Consider the following 16,545-nt stretch of genomic DNA (forward strand, 5'->3'; position numbering starts at 1 on the left):
TAGAACCTACCTGTTTCTATGTTGAGAACCAGTGAGATCATGAACAACCCTAATATGGCCTGATGGAACTTGCTAACATTTTAACTTCCGATGGTGGATCCTCTCAATTCCCTAGCCTATGACATGCGAGTTGAAGGAATGTATGATCCTGTATTAAAACGACTCCCCAGACAATTACACAATGATTACACAATGGTTGTCAGTAAAACACCGGATATGAGCGTCATGATGGTGGCACACCTAATGCCTCTCTGGTGTCAGTAATCTGGCCCAAGACGCACCAGTCAAAGAGGCGAGACATCCGTCTGAATACGACGCACATACGCAACCCCTGGCAGTGAACTATTTGTACTCAGCACGTGGACATTCGTCGTACACAAACCGTTTAAATAAACGACAGCACGGAGCTTGGCAGGCAAAATCGTGAGATACAAAAATCATGAGATACAGTGAAGTCTACAATCTTGTGTCGATGCGTGACCCGCAATTGTCTCTCTTTCCAAGATTGTGGTCATTGGACATCGACATTCCGCGATTCTTCTCTTCTGATCGGCACACTTTGCTACGTGATGATTGGTCACAGAGATCGCGATGTCACACCGCCTCTGGCGACGCTGGATTCAGCCAGTTCTTGGCTTGGTTTCGCGGTCCTCAGATTCGACACGCTTGTCATCAGACCACTAGACACATCTGACCACCAAGCCTGCAGCCTCGGTCGCTGCTCTCCGGTCATTGCGGTCGTCCTTACACTGTCCATTGGACAGCGGAGCTCACTTCGCTCTGATGTCGAACGTCAAACCTGAAATGGGTCCGACTCTGTGTTAGAAATATTACGGGTAGATTAGGAATGCGCGAGTTAATAGGCCTTCAATATCATGTTTGGAAATTGGCAAATAATATACATCTCTGAAGAAGAATGACTCTAAAATGAATTTTCTGTGACGTGCTTCAACTGAGGTGAAGTGAAAAGTGAACGAAACGCATTCAGCCAAGGATTCAAAGAACACTGAACGAGACTGAGGCAATATGTGAACAATCTTTGTAACGTACTGCTCACGTCACTTCAGTTCAGATCCGCGTGACAGAAACAAAACGGCAGGTATCTCCGTACCGTAGTTATCCCACCGGTACGGCCCCGGCGCGGCGGGCGCACTCTCAGTCCTCGTGCTGGCCAGAGCGGCGGCGTCGCGTGCCGCGCGGGTACTGCGGGAACTTCTTCACCGACTCTGTGTGCTGCGAGGGACACGTGTCCGCCTTGCAGCCGATGAACGCGTGCAGGTCGTGGCTGCTGTAGAACGCGTTGTTGCTCATGATCCTGCAGGGACGGCACGCGACATTAGCGGGGGGAGCGGAGCGGGGGTTAGTGGGCGGAAATGTGTCTACGATTAAATCGACATTTGAACGTTTGCGCTCAAAATTTATGAGACTCATTTAACAGGTGGGTTCCTTAGATCTTTGCGGTGATTGTTTCGAAAGTTCCACGTCCTGGTCTCGTGAGCCAACTAGGCATTTTGTAGTGGGTAAAATTCGGAGTTGAGAGGTGTGTTTACTGTTTACGTGACCGAAAATCGCCTAATATCTCTGCTGCATCTGGCTTGTAACTTAACCCGCGCCCCGCTGGGCTATTCAGCCATACGCGCCCTGCTGGGGGGGGGGGGGGGGCAGATTCTGCCCCCCCTGTCTAACTTCCGAACCGATGGTCGTAGAAAGACGAGGAAAACGGCAATCGAAAGCTCTCAACAAGGCGGATCTTAAAGGTAGTGTGCCAGCTTTCTTGGACCGTATGGAGTTAATGGCCCAGATAAGGAGAACCGGATTTTTAGAACTTATCCATACCTTCAAAACTCATGGAAACGTCTTAAATTCTTCAAATTTTGAGTACCCCAGTGCGAAATTCGCCCCGACGGGTTGTCGGTCGTACCCCAACCACATTTCACACCACTATGAACAATAAATGCACACACTGAAATCGCTATTACCGATATGCTCATCCAATCAAGTTTCGACAAACCCGTTCATCATCATCTCCTGCGGTTTCGAACACGCCTGTTAGGTGGCTTCTGATGCTCGTCGAGGTCGGAATTTCCAAATACGCGTGGTGCGTCGGGCCGCGCGCTCTGACTTCGGCCAAGAAAAATGCGTCAGCTGATCATTGTCATTTCTGCCACTTGCGTGTGGTGAAATGGGGTCATAACTTATAAGACGGCTTTTTCATATCAATTATTTTACATAAAATCATATTTCAAACCATAAATAATGTTCGACAGCCAAATAAAAGAAACAATACCAATACGGGCTTACAGTTTAAGGCTCGACATTGTGTTGTCTACGATTAGACAGCTGATAACTCATTCCCGTACGTCGTATGGTCGTAACACTATAATGACCTTTGCTTATTGTCACAAGTGCGCCGCATTCGCGATTGTTGCCCGACGCCTGTTTGCAGGTGAGCCCACTACAGTTGTTATACATATCTAAAAACCGAAAAAACTTTTAGGCGAAAAAGGCACTATTCCAGGCCCATTTTTGATTTTTTTGCGATATTAGGTAAAAACAGAAGCTTCTTATCCTAGGAAAAATAAAATGGGAAATCTTTCAAAGGTGGCACACTACCTTTAAGAGCCCAAATTTTTTTGCTTAAGTAGGTCAGAGGTCAGGTCAAGGGTACAAAATGCAAGTTTCTACAGTATCGGCCTTGCACCGTAGTTGCCGAAGAATGGACTGAGACTGATTGCCCAAAACTTGTTCTTAGACTACCAAGACAATATTCGTTGCACACAATGTCATTCAAAGGTCAAGGTCAAGGTCAGGTCAGGTTAGGTCAGGTCACCAAAAACAAAATATAGAAAAGGGCATGTGCGACACATGTTTTATGGGTCATTTTACTCATGGAATTCAATAGGCACACTCAATAAGTGATATGGACCACCTCTGGATGAATTTCAGGTCGAGGTCAGGTCAAGGTCAGGTCAAGTGAGGTCAAATTTTGAAGTTGGTTGTTAAGGCCTAAAAAGGTGTCTATCCGATGCAGTTTTTCACGGCGAATCGAATGGTGCTATTTTTGTTTCTGTACGAGGTCTAGAACTTCCAAAAAAAATCATTTTTCAAAATTTTTGTGTGTCGTGACGTCATAAAATTTTGAATAACTTCCACATTTTTGAACCGATTCTTCTAAAAATTGGTATGTAGGTGCACATAGACCACTTCTTTGACATATATTCCGGTTTTTTCGATAAACTCAAAATTTTGGATTTTATAAATATTTTCCCAAAAAAGTCAGTTTTTTGGAAAAATTTTGGCCAAAATCCAAAATTTTCAAAAAACCGAGATAGCCATTTGATAGACAAAGTAGAATCACGTATAACCTTTTTTGTTACGTCTTGATTCCTTTAAAAATGAAGATGTTGGCGGCGTTTGAAATTTTGCCGTTTTTGAGGCGAAAATGGCGAACATGACGTCACTAAAACGTCATTTTCTCAAAAATGTCCCGACGGATTTCGCTCAAATTTTCAGGGAACGTGTCAAATTGATGTATGATAAGGTACTGAAAGTTTGACGTCGCTGGCTTAACGCGTTTAGAAGTTATTGGCGAAAAACGGGAGGGGGGGGGGCAGATTCTGCCCCCCCCCCCCAGCGGGGCGCGGGTTAAAGTTGTCGCAATTGGGACGTTTATTTTTAGAAATGGCTGCGATTTAGATTACATGCTGCTCTTATGTCATTCAGGATATGGAGCACCTAGCGCTTCTGTGGACTATAGGTACTGATAGTTTGATCTTACGCTCCTCGGTCGGACGCAACTCGGGGACGTAATGCCGATCGCGCCCAGGGTGTATTGAGTGAAGATCGCACCTAATGCTTTGAATAAGGCTTGGGATTCCATACAAAGCGAGAAAAAATGATAATAGGTACGTAAGCTCGCAAATTTACGGCCACTGTATTAGTCAGACTAAAAATTTGTTTGTCTACATAGTATTTATTTAGGTTAAGAGAACATCGCCCCTATTTAAACACATGGTGTTTCCGTGACGTCACTGGCCGTGCGGGGTCATTAGTCAGCTCTCAGCGTTCCGGCGTGACGCTACTTTGGACAGCGGCGCGATACGGGCTGACTCACACACCGACGCCGGGCCGAGAACGGGGCCATGTACCGGCAGAGGACGAGCGGGCCGGCCCGATAGGAGGGCACTCACCACTTGAGCAGCTTCTTGTGGAGGCCGCACTGGAGGGTGACCGCGTCCTCGGAGAGTTGTGTGAGCCGCCGCGGTCGGTGGGTGTTCAGAGCCGAGATCAGAGGCCCACTGCGTCCAGACGGGGGACGGGGTCAGCTCAGTTAGGTAGGGGAGAAGGTCAGACTCAGCTCAGTCAGGCGGTGGGGTGGGGTGAAGAGCATATGGTGAGCGGTGGTCGATGCAATGAGTTATGAATTACAGCAAGACTTAACACCAAAGATCAATGGGGTAAGCAAGACAAGGAGACATTTTGCCGAAATGTAGGTACGCAAACGCATTGAACTTTGAAGTCAAATAGTTCAGTGAGTTGTTCTTGTAACGGAAGTTGTTTTGCCAGGCGCGGCAAAAAGGTAACAGTCGCATGTCCTTATGTTTTTGCTTCATATAAGGTATATTTATTTACACTTACTTGAAGGCAAACTGGTCGCGAAGACTGTTGTAGAGCTTGATGAAGTCTTCATCCCAGCGCCTCACCACCATATAGTTGGCGCAGAGCATCGGAGAGTCGGACTGGAAACACGGCGAAGTTCGTTCGGAACAAAAGGGACATGTGCGTGCCTTTAAAACGTCCGGGCCTGAGCGCTCACACGGGTGCGAGGATATTAGGCTGGTTATTTTGCGCGATGACGAGCATGAGAGGCAGAGAGGGGCACGGCAAACGTTAGGTGCTTACAGCAGTTACTTTGGAAAACAACTCTTTAGCGATTCGTAACATATTGTAATTTAAGTAAAAACAAAGCCCCAGTTATCGTGGATCTTGGGAGCACTCACCATTGTGATGATCTCAAAGTTGATGGGATAGGGGTTCAGGCAGGTGCCCAGACAGAAGTTGCAGCAGCCGACGTCCTCCAGTCTCGGATCGCGCACCTGAATGTCCACCTTCTGGGGATGGAAAAGGTCACGGGGTCAACATCGGGTCAGACTAGTGTGGGCCGGTAATTACGTCACGGCCGCTGTAGTGTGTAGTGACTGGTGAGTAGTGACGGGGCGAGACTCGGGGGCGGGGGGGGGGGGCCGGGGGGGGGGGGGTCATATTTATTTATACAGTGGATAATAGGATGTCCATAGAGCCGAGTCGCAGGGTCGTTGGGTGAAGACTTTGGGAGGGACAGCGGCGGCTCGCTATGGCCGTGCCCGCGGGCGTAATGTCGCTGGGTGGCTGCTGTAGCATAAACAAACTTGTATTTATCATTAATAAGAGTAAATAAGGCGGAGCGCACCAGGGGTAGAGCTTGCAGAGCAAGGGCAGTAGAGGACATATGAGTCGACACGAGAAACATGAGAAGGAGTGGCGTGGTGTCACGGAGATCGCTACAAAGCCTTGGGCTGTGTCGGACATGGACAGTTTGACCTGGCGGCAGCCGTCACAACTTGTCCCATTGCAAACAGCAGAGTTTCACGGTCGCATTGACCTTGGGGCATGGTTTTAGCGTCATGCAGGTTTAACAGGATTTGCAGATGCGAAATTCAAAACCTTAACCCTCGCCCTGGCAGGGCATTTTTCATAACACGTCCTGGCAGGGGGGGGGGGGGTCGATGCGACCCCCCCCCCCTCGCGATTGGCTCCTATGGCACCTAGAAACACCAAATTTGGTAGGTAGGTGGGCCCCCTGGAGTGCTCGCCCCTGTGCAAATTTGGTTGCTCTAGGTCAATATTTAGGGGGGTTTTGGGGGGTATAAATGTAAAAATTTCGCTAAAAACAGGTCAAAAGTTTTTCGCTTATAACTTTTGATCTAATTAAGATAGAGCAAAAAGAAAAGCACCAGTGAACTCAGTACGTCAAGGCGCGTCGAATGATATACTTGTTAGCTTGCTGAAGTATACTTAAAGTTTTTCTTAAATTTCAAGCAAACTTAAATTAATAAATTAAGTTAAAGTTAACCAAATTGCATCATATCGCATATCATTCGATTCGGCTGATCACCAGGAACACAATGATACCATTTTTTAAGCTCTAGCGTCATTATGTGCCAAGTTTTTGGCAAAAACGTCATTTGACCTCAGTTGACCTCATTTGACCTGACCCATGGATAAGTACACCAAACAAAGAGCACCAAGTGACCTGCTGTTAAGTACTGTGGTTTGAAAGCACAAAAGTGATAGAACGAAGCGGATATCTCCAGTATTTTCCGAATTTAGTATTTTCCCATAGGCTTAACATTACGACGTAATGACCTCTAACTGACCTCAGGTCAGTGACCTCAAAAAACCCGAACTATATGTTATACAACTCGGTGAACTTATCACATCCTGAAAGTTTGAAGGAAATCAGTGCAAAACTGTGAGTTGGACAGGTGCAAAAAGAAAATTGAAATTTGACCATGACCTTGTATCGGTTTTTCTGACCTGGTGACCTGACCCAAGTTCACCCGGACCTGAAATTTTCAGGTCATATGTAAAAAGGTTGCCCCATAGGCTGTGCCAAATTTGGCGGCGCTGCGCGCCGCCGTTTTTACGCTATCTTCGAAAAACCTTAGGGGGGGGGGGTCGCATCGACCCCCCCTGCCAGGGCGAGGGTTAAAGTGTGTCCACGAATGATTGGCACCGCGACTTAAACTCGCGGTATGAGGATAATCGATTATTCAGAATAGGCAACAGAGATGATTTGTCGGCAATTAGCCGCATAATCAAAATAGGTACGAGATTGAGCCTGCATGATACGGCTGTTATCAGTCGTCACACATTAGCTCTGTCGGGATAAGTAAAACGCAAAGGAGATCACTGGGCAACACCACAGTGTACACCAAAGTGAACAGCCGTCCAGCGCACACAGACGACCAGACGAGGCCGGGTAGTGTGTAGGCCTTGCGATAAGCCGGCGCCCGCTAGTGTTTTCAAACGCCGCGCACGCTACATTAAAAACTCTAACCAAGATAAACACTCGCGCCGGCGGCACCCTACCAGGGGGTGGAAGGTACGCATCTGGAGGCACATCCGGTCGACAGTCGGCCGGTTACTGGGCTCCAAACATTTGACGATGAGATAAGAGTTGGCTCAGTCGGTTTAGGCCGGCCGGCGTGTAAGACGTGACGGGGCCGATGGGAGCTCGATGTTACCCATCGATTAACGACATGTTCTAGATGGCTGGTATCTACTACCCTAATTATAACTCCTTTTGTTTGCATACTGCCAGATAGTGCGAGATGCCGTTTTGTGGAACATTTGTAAGACTCAGTCTAGCTTGGTAGCTCGTGATGTCTTTATGCGTGAAATATTTGGACTTTGGAGTGGTAAATTAATTCCACATCATTAAAAGCATGGACAATGCCACGTGGCACCAGTGTTTATAAATTCCTTACGCACTAACTGATCTTTGTCCGGGCATGACGAGTCATTCCAGGCGTTTTCAGACCACACATGCTTTTCCAGGCGTACCTACAATATTTTTAGCAAGTAATTGTTGAAAACACAAAGGCGAAAGGCAATTTTGACAGTTATCGTGAAAATACTAAAAATAGACCAAATAATAATTTACGTTTGTCGTCCGCTTCGAAACTATACTATATAGTAAGAATAGGGAATCCCATCCAATCCTATACATCGGAACTAGAAAAAAAAAACATTTAGGTACCTATAAGTGTATTTTTAACTATTGAAGAAAAAACATTTGAAGTGCAAAGGTAAAATTAAAAACCAAATTAAAGAGGACTATCAAATTAGAAGAGTTAGACATTTTGTTTTTTTTTTCTCACAGGCAATGCTAATCCTTAAGGTAAAAACATTAGGTAGGTACATACAAGTTTTCACTAACCTTGCCCGCGAAACGCATATCTTCCAACGATCTGGCGGCCCTATACTATATCACAGTTCAATCTTGCCGGCACTTCCGGACGAACCCGAGACCCCGTCCCGGCAACTGTATGGAAGCACCAGCCGCGTCTGGTCAGCGGCGACAGACTGGCTGGCCGGCGGCGGCGGCCGGGGTCTACCCCTGGACCCTTCTCTGTCGTCAGCCGCCCCCCCCGTCCCCCGCCCACCCTCCCGGCTTTGTGCGACCCTCTCCGCACGCGGCGACTGCTGTGAGTGGCCGCCCACCCGTCTAGAGTCCGCCCCCTCCCCGTCCCCCGCCCCGTCTGTCAGATTCAGCTGAGGTTCACAGGCCTGACGCGTGACTCAGCCAGTTTCACCGACACGTTTTGCCGATATCGGGTAAATGACCGGTATAAATGTCATCAATCAATTTTTGTGATCGATACGTTTGACAGGCTTATAACGCTTAGTTTGTTGCCGAAGAAAATATTTTTCTTTCTTTCGCTTAGAGTTATTTTCCAGTTTCCTCGTTCCCTAGCTTGGATACAATAACTGAAGAGGCCGAGGGCGTAAATGCACTCTCGCCCTCGTATCTACCTTGGAAACCAAATTCGCATTGCGAGACGTGCGAGTCAACGCTGGAAAGGGCTCCCTGAGACGTATCTAAGTCTCTTCAATGTAGATTTTATTTGTATTCAAAAAGCAAGTGACGAATCAATATCAGGTCAAATAATGTCAAAATGAAGGAAAGCTTCTTCACGTTTAGGGCTTCGGCGACAGTAAATAGTGTTGATTATGGCAATCCCAGTTTCTGTACGACGAACACCTGCACATAATTGGAGATGATGTACTGTTACAGCTGAACTCGCACCTTGTAGTTGCTTCTCCGAGTCTAAACCCTCCCCTGCCGTGAGGGTTATCCCCCCCCCCCCGATAGTTTATTTGCGATTGCCCGGAATGCTTAGATACAGTGAGGCTCAAGGTTGGCATACCTGACGGTTAAATTAATGGATCTTGTGGCGCCAGCCGTATTTTCAGTTCAGGCCATTTCATTGACCTATGGTCAGGTGTCATAACTCATAAGTGAACTCTTGCAAAATCCAAAAATATAGCTTCGGCAATGCCATAAGCGTCAAGGAATCATTTGCAAGGAGGTTGGATTTGACAAAAGAAGTAAGCTTTAAAGTTCGCATCTTTTCCGTGACTCGTATTTTCATAAGGGTCACCTGAGGTCAGGTCGGTTTCGACTCTCTTGACCTCACCACTACAAGTCATTGGGGAAATCATGGAAGCTGTTGTTTTGACACCAGCTCATGATCTACGACACACGATTTTATATGCATTTAAGAGTCATTATCTTGACTATCTGGAGCACTTGAGTTTATTGGAGTTTTTCAATAATTCCCGATGTAATTGGTTGGTGCAGGTAGGAAACGTTACCAAATACGAGTAGCTCGTTTAAGCCCTGCCGAATTGTAGGTATACCATGCAATATGACCGACATCAACAACTTTCCTGACCTGAGTGGCTTTGACCTGACGATAGCCTTAGGTCAACACCTTAAGTTGTCCTGGACTAAACAGAAAGTATCTCATTTGACGCGCCTGAGTATGGAGAACACAATGGTGCCAAAATCGCGGTTTTGCGGCCTTTTTTGGCGAAGCTATTTACCAAAAACCAAACCCTTTATACCGCGGGGCGTTCGAGCTGACTTCAGAGGTCACCCGTTGTTATTTAAATTTTAAATTTTACTTTAAATTGCCTTAATCAAAATTGGGTAGGTACAGGTCGCTGCGTCACGTAACGGCGCACGCAATCTTTTTCCGTAGCTGAATTAGATGCTAAATGGCGACAGGGGTCGTGCATGTATGTACCCGCTCGTTCCTCCACAGCCAGATTTATTAAAAATTAGGTCCGGCGATTACATAAGATAGCTTACAGCTCCTTTATTCAGCAACCGTGTGGACTTTAATCTCTCAGAGATATATGTACATGTGGAGGCCCTTGTTCTTTTCCGGGTGCTGCCAAAAACTTGTATCCGTGCCTATACAAATTACATGGCTGAATGAATGCCTTGAAATGCACCAGGTCAGCCACTATCTCGTTATCTGAGCCTGAATACATGATGATCCCGCGTCTATATAGTACAGTCGCGGTTTTAAATAAACGCTTCCAGCGTATATACAGAGGAACGTCATTCAGATCACGTGCCTGTCTGCGATGTTCGGTACATGACCGGGGCGGCGTGGCGCGGCGAGGAACGCAAACACCCGTAGCAGAGGCATGACTTCAATTCGTCGTAGTTGGCTTAAAACTTGCCAATCTCCCCAAATTCCCTATTTTATAATACACTCGGCGAGCTTAAATGCAGTGGAGATCCACAATGGGAGCCTTGCTTTCGCGACAGACCTTTCATTACTCCTCGTGGTACTCTTGAAGAAATGAAAGGAATTATTAAACGTCAGTTCACCGAGCACTCCAGGCACCCACTGGATGAGAGTGCCGCCCTCACTGAATGGCTCAGCGTGTCTCACTGAGGGACTCTCAGAGACTCTCATCGTGTCTCACTGAGGGACTCTCAGAGGCTATCAGCGTGTCTCACTGAGGGACTCTCAGAGACTCTCATCGTGTCTCACTGAGGCACTCTCAGAGACTCTCAGCGTGTCTCGCTCTGTGTCGGACTTACCCAGCGCGGCTGGTCGGGCGGCTGCTCTCCGGCCGGTCTCTCCCCGGCGTCACTGGCCCTCTGACTGTCGGCGTCACCAGTGACCCGACTGCTGACGGTCGGTACGGCCGGACCGAGCCGCCGGCGACCGGCGCACACCGGGCTGTCGGGCGGCTGCAGCAGCTGCTCCAGGCCCGGACTGCGGCGGCACTCGTCCTCCCAGGCGGTCGCCTGCTCGAGCCAGTACTCGGGCCGCGGTGATCCGGCTGCCACTGCTGCTAGGTACTCCTCCTCCGCCTCGACCAGACGGTGGTAGCCGCGCGCAGTGGGTGGCCGCGGCGGCGGGCTGCGGCCTCCCTCGGCCATCCTGCAGGTGACGGGTCCCACCGGCCGACAACAGACGCCACTCGGCGGACCGGAGACGCGACGAGAGACGCACGCGGGGGACGTCCCGCCACAATCGCGCGCTGCTGCCGACTGATGAGCCGGCGCGGCGGCCGGCGGGCCGGCGTCCCCGCCGCCGCGGGGGCAATCCGCACCGGCCGCGGTGGGACAAACACCATCCCGTGCCCCCCTCTGTGTGACCGCAGACCCAGGGGCGGACCCGTCCCTCGAGATTACCCCTGGCTCCGGCGGGGAGGTCTCCCGGCGCCGGCGACGCATTGGAATCTACGTAGTACCCGCTTATAGCGTACGCGGTGGCGGCGGTAGTTCACTCGTACCGCTGTCCGTAGCTGGATTTTAGCTGGCAGATGGTTTGATTGATTGGATTACACTCAATGCAAATTGCCGAGACTGTGCGGTGTAACTGAAGTCATTGTCGCTATCAGCCCTCGGATTGACAGTTAATTACATCCAGCTGTGGGGACAGGGACGGCTGGTGGGCGCCAGGCCCATCCGAGACCTCTCGAATTACGATCGTCTCGGTCTCGGGGATTAGACATGTCGCCCCAGCGGCTGTAGGTAGGTATACGGAGCCGGAAGCCTCCGTATACCTACCTACATTGACTCGGCGTGCTGGGCCTCTGGTCTCGTGACACACGATACCTCTTCGGATTAGCTATCGCGTTGCCTATCGAACGTTTCTCTATGCTTATGTCACGTCAATTTATACCGGTAAAGTTTTCACCGCGACTGTCAGAATAGATCGCTTTTATGCTGGAACCCATACCTTAAAGCGAGTGTTCTTAGTTTTTCATTATTTATTTACTTTTGTTGTTTTACTTCCTCATTGAATTCCGCATATGGCGAAGTATTTTCCAATTGTTCCCGACATTTTTCTGGGCAATATGTCCGTCTCGCTTAGTATTGATAGCGTGTTGAGCGTTCTATCCTCTACGGTTTGTCCTTTGAAGCATGTTGCGTTGAGCACTGAGCAAACTGCATTGTCGGGAAAAGGACGGGTACCTATGTGGCATTCCTGCACCAAAATTACGTGACATTGCTCCCCAAAATGACATTATACCCAAATTTCAGGATCACTGAGCAGGAATGACTGAATTAAATCATGGCTGTAAAATGTTGCATATTAATTTAGAAGGGTACTTAAATACATTATATCGTAATACTACGGGTGGACCTCGAAACGTCGACGCAAAAGATAATGGGATGCCCGGAGATTATACACCAAATATGCACCTATGTACTAGCGACATCGATGCAACTCGTCGAATGTTCGTTTACAATGATCAAGTTTATTCAAATAAAATATCCATCATATTAAATGGAGCACATGTTGGCACTTCACTTATCAAATCATAACGGCGGAACGTAAAATGATGAGCAGTAATACCTAGTACCTACACACATGGGCTTCCGATCCAGTTTTACACTTCACGCTGAATCTATCTTCACTGCCGTCATGTGAGTTTAGTCGGCTATTCTTAGATAATTAAAATCATTCGATGCGTATATTCAACCAGAGTCGTTTGATATGGCACGTCTCGCATGATATGTGCTCAAGGAAGACCTTTCTGATCGCTTGACGCTATCATATTATCACGATCGTCTCGCGGCAATTAAATTAAACATGTAAATGGCCTCTAACATTCTCCAGCTTCACCGAGCACTTGCTGCCAGGAGCATACAATGCTTCATCTCAGCACATACACGCACTTGTAAAACAACAAAAAGTCATTCCCCTCATATCCGTTATCTCACAGCATACCAGAACGCCCACGTCATTTGTGCCTGCGCGCGGGAACCGCGAGCACGGCACACTTCCGCAAACAATGTGCAAACTGCTGGGCGCAGGCGCACATGTTATTTCACGACGAGGTTTGAGTAGTTTGTAGGAAGACAACTGATTGCTAATGGGACGGAGAAGCGGGTCCGTCGACCCTCACAAATTCCCTAGGTCAACATAATATGCATTCATAAAAGTGGTCCCATCGATCCATTTCGTCGCCATAGCCTACTTTTCTCCGTCCCTTCCTCACGGACAGAATTTCTACACCTACGGTCTGCAGAAATTTGACGTGATCATATCACTGGCACGTCTGTCGTGCAACCGTTCGAGTGACGTCTGCTGTCCGTAAAACTCATCCAAGGTGCTGCGCGCCCGAGAGCCGACCCCACTTCACTGGTCGTCTGGCTCAAAGAGCTCGTAGTGCGGGATTGTATCGATGGTGACGGGCTGCTCCAGCCACCGGCCTCCGCTGTCGAGCCGACCCGAGCTCAGTTCACGCCACAGGCCGCGCGGCAGGTACACGCGCCGGCTGGTGACGTTCGGCTCGGTGACCGGGGCTACCATGAGCCGCGCCCCAATCAGGAACTGGTCGGCGATCGGCGCCACAGTCGGGTCCTCTCCGAACTGGTGCCACAGCGGCCGCACCATGGGCCAGCCCTCTGCCAGCGCCTCCCGCAGCGCCGCCTCGTAGGCGGGCAGCACGGTGCGGCGGCGGCGCCACAGCAGCGTGTTGGCCATCTGTTCCAGCTCGGGACTCAGCTGGTGCGGCAGCTGCGCTAAGTGTACCCGCGGCATGAAGCTGGCGAGCTGCAGCCAGCGGGCGTACAGCTCTGGCTCGGCGGCGCCGGAGCCGCCCACCGCCGGTGGCGCCACCAGGTGGAGGCCGCCGGTACCGGCCGCCAGCGCAGAGGGCAGCACCTGGCGCAGGCCGGCCCATGTGGACGGGCGGGGCGAGAGCTGCGCGAACACGGGCTCCTGGAGCGGCCGCACCGCGCTGGAGGTGCTCAGCACCAGCAGGCCCGCCTGGCGCACCACGGTGTGCAGCTGCTCTGACAGGTAGTCCGGGTTGGCCATCTGTCCGGGCACAGAAACGGGTCACACACGGTTCCGAGGGGCCACCAGATGGCGGTCACATGCAGAGGTCAGGGACTTATTACATATGAAAATATGACAACGATCGCATAGTTTTGCTCAATAAAAATTAAAAGGCTACCTAAATAAAAACGAATGGATTAATCTTAGGTGCACGGAGACTTGAAACGTGATGAAAATAGGTAAGCAAATGCTTATTTTGCCAATATAATTTCAGCTATCGATAATTCTGGGAACCGTTTCCCTCTGAGCGAGCCGCCACCCAGTAACTAACGTACCCGTTGCGTGAGGTTGTAGTAGAACGGCAGCAGCTGGGCTGACGTCTGGTCGATTACCACCCACTTGATCTTGGTCTCGTCCTTCAGCCTCTTTAGCTTGGTCCGCAGCCAGTTCTGCGTCTTGGTGCTGGAGAGGTCCATCCAGGCCCCCTTAGCGTTGGCCAGGCTGACCAGCGCCGGGTCGCCTGTCACGGCCTCTCGCACCCACAGCTGGTTGTCGATGCCGTACTCGATGTTGGCCGACTTCAGCTCCACCACGGGACTGATGGTGACGGCCAGCTCCAGACCCTGCCGCTGCAGCAGCTCGTTGGCCTTCCAGGCGTTGTTGAAGCGTCTGCGGTCGAACTGGATGTCCCCCTGGTGCGCCTGCCAGTGACTGTCCAGCACCAGCACGCCGCTCCCATAGCGCCGTGTGGAGATGTCTGCGCCGTACGCAATCACCTGCTCCTGGGTGTAGACTCCGCCGCCACCAGGGAAGTGGTACACGATCTGGTCGAAGCTCGGCCACACCTTGCGACGCGTCTCCTCGATGCGGCGCGAGTACGGATTGAGCACGTGTGTGCCGAACTGATGCATCTGCATGATGTTTGGCGCCGTGCAGATGGAGTACAGCATGGTGAGATGATCCTCTGCCGGGTACCGGTACGGGAAGGGACGGCGCACGTTACCCAGGCACAGCCGGCCTTCAGTCACGTCCACGCGCACGAACATGGACTCGTTGGTGAACGTGTACACGCCGACACCGTTACTGGAGAGGAACGAGCGCTGCACCACGTTGCCGAAGGCGTGCTGACTGGTATCCCCGGTGACAAGCGGCGCCAGCGGCTGGTCGGCGGTCCCCAGCGGCCAGCTGTCGGCTGCGGCGGACTCGGCGCTGCCGTACCACGTCTGTCCGGCGGGCTCCTTCAGACTTAGACAGTCCATCAGGTCCACGGTTGGGCTAAGCGATCGCCAGTCCACGCGGAAACACTGGATGCCGCGGCAGACGGGCCCCGAGCAGTTGAGTCGCTCCGGGCTCACCTGCTCCAGCGTGACCCGCGCCTGGTTCTTCCACTCGAGGCACACGCCGCGACCCTGGGAGGTCGACTCGGCCAGGTATTTTGAGGTATGTGAGACGCGCGTGGACCGGTGCAGGCCGCAGTCGTACGGCAGGTCGTCGCTGGGCACCTCGCTGGCGATGAAGATGCGAGCCTGCTCCTCGCCTTCCGGAGATAACAGCCGCAGCCGGCGCTCCTGCTCGCTAAACTTGAAACGCCCCAGCAGGGCGTACTGCGGGACCAGAAAGGGGCGAGGTCAGGCGACCGGATCACATCCAGCGGGAGTCAATGCGGTTGCACGCCGCACAAACGCAATCAAACGACGGCAAAGGACAACAGCAAATCACACGTTCCGCGATATAATGATCGTAAAGAGTTATGTATACAATACACATGCATGACAGCACGGCGCAGACGTAATTTTGTCTCCGCTTCTCAGGCGGAGTAATTAGCAGGACAAAGCTGTCCTGGATTACCGTAGGTCAGTTCATTGATTTCACAAGTTCACTTCTATAAGCAACTACAAATGATGGACCATTTTCGCTATTTTTGTGACTATCCCGACCTTCCCACACCCCTTCACCTTTGACTTGTGAATGTTGTACTGGAGGACGATAACGACGATGGACGCGATGATGACAGTGAAAAGTAGCGCCATGGCCACCCACGAGAAGCGCACCTGGCTGGCCCAGCCCTTGAGCCGGCTCTTCTTCGCAGGAGGCTGGCGGCGCGGTCATAAAGGACAGTCAATGATTTGAAACGCTTCAATGCAACACATTGCTCGGTGGGAAAAATAGCCAGTCATTACAAGCGCCAAATTGTCATCTGAGAGTCTTATCCATCAGTTTATCTTGTATGTATTTTGACCGGTCGCTCGCTCTTTCGGCTCACCTTTTTCACCTCCACGGAGGGTTCCGCGGATACCTCGTCCGGCTTGGAGGGAGGTGGATCGTCGGGCTGACCGCTCTGCCCGGCGGGACCCGCCGTGGGCCGCAGAGGGGTGTACCCGTTGGAGTCGACCGCCGGGTCAGCCCGGGCTGGACTGCTGTGAACGGCAGGGGTTAGATAAGCTGGAGAAGCTGTCTAGGTGGGGAAGACAAAGGACGTCAGATGGGAGACGGGGAACAGCCGAAATAACCGTGAAGAAAAGTAGAACGGAGATGACGGACGGGAGGCACAGAAGACGATAGAAGAGAGAGAGAGAGAGAGGGAGAGAGAGAGAGAGAGAGGGGGGAGGGAGACAGAGCATTGTTGGACGGGGAACGACACAAAAAAATGGTAAAAAGCTGACGTGGGCCTCCAGAT

The 16,545-nt window shown here is 50.7% G+C and overlaps 3 protein-coding genes across 13 annotated transcripts in view; 1 reads left to right on the forward strand and 2 right to left on the reverse strand.

The window, feature by feature from the left end:
- Positions 1 to 16,545, forward strand: part of LOC122372462 (SH3 domain-containing kinase-binding protein 1-like) — a 101,640-nt gene that overhangs the window by 13,032 nt on the left and 72,063 nt on the right. The window lies entirely within an intron of this gene.
- On the reverse strand, positions 131 to 11,165 carry LOC122372467. The gene is made up of 6 exons (XM_043349679.1): positions 10,667 to 11,165; positions 5,001 to 5,111; positions 4,639 to 4,739; positions 4,191 to 4,298; positions 1,112 to 1,315; positions 131 to 799 (listed from the first exon to the last, which is right to left on the reverse strand). Exons 1-5 carry the CDS (start codon positions 11,009 to 11,011, stop codon positions 1,156 to 1,158), a joined length of 825 nt encoding a protein of 274 aa, XP_043205614.1. The 5' UTR covers positions 11,012 to 11,165; the 3' UTR covers positions 131 to 799; positions 1,112 to 1,155.
- The window catches only part of LOC122372461 (myogenesis-regulating glycosidase-like), a 30,646-nt gene continuing 26,425 nt past the window's right edge, over positions 12,325 to 16,545 (reverse strand). For both annotated transcript variants that reach the window (XM_043349631.1, XM_043349632.1), the window contains 4 exons: positions 16,132 to 16,285; positions 15,824 to 15,961; positions 14,204 to 15,472; positions 12,325 to 13,907 (listed from right to left, as the gene is read on the reverse strand). In XM_043349631.1, coding sequence (XP_043205566.1) covers positions 13,224 to 13,907; positions 14,204 to 15,472; positions 15,824 to 15,961; positions 16,132 to 16,285 — 2,245 coding nt within the window. In that variant the 3' untranslated portion in view covers positions 12,325 to 13,223. The remainder of the gene's footprint in view (positions 13,908 to 14,203; positions 15,473 to 15,823; positions 15,962 to 16,131; positions 16,286 to 16,545) is intronic.

The sequence above is a fragment of the Amphibalanus amphitrite genome, unplaced genomic scaffold, assembly GCF_019059575.1.
Source record: "Amphibalanus amphitrite isolate SeventyFive unplaced genomic scaffold, NRLGWU_Aamphi_draft 001362F_arrow, whole genome shotgun sequence".
In the NCBI taxonomy this organism is placed as follows: Eukaryota; Metazoa; Arthropoda; class Thecostraca; order Balanomorpha; family Balanidae; genus Amphibalanus; species Amphibalanus amphitrite.

Bases quoted from the DNA above. Each gene is read 5' to 3' on its own strand.
- LOC122372467 (XM_043349679.1), bottom strand. From the start codon at position 11,011: ATGGCCGAGGGAGGCCGCAGCCCGCCGCCGCGGCCACCCACTGCGCGC. The intron at 5,112-10,666 runs GTAAGTCCGACA...TTCCATCCCCAG, and splicing joins CGCCCGACCAGCCGCGCTGG to AAGGTGGACATTCAGGTGCG. The intron at 4,740-5,000 runs GTGAGTGCTCCC...CCGTGTTTCCAG, and splicing joins ACTTTGAGATCATCACAATG to TCCGACTCTCCGATGCTCTG.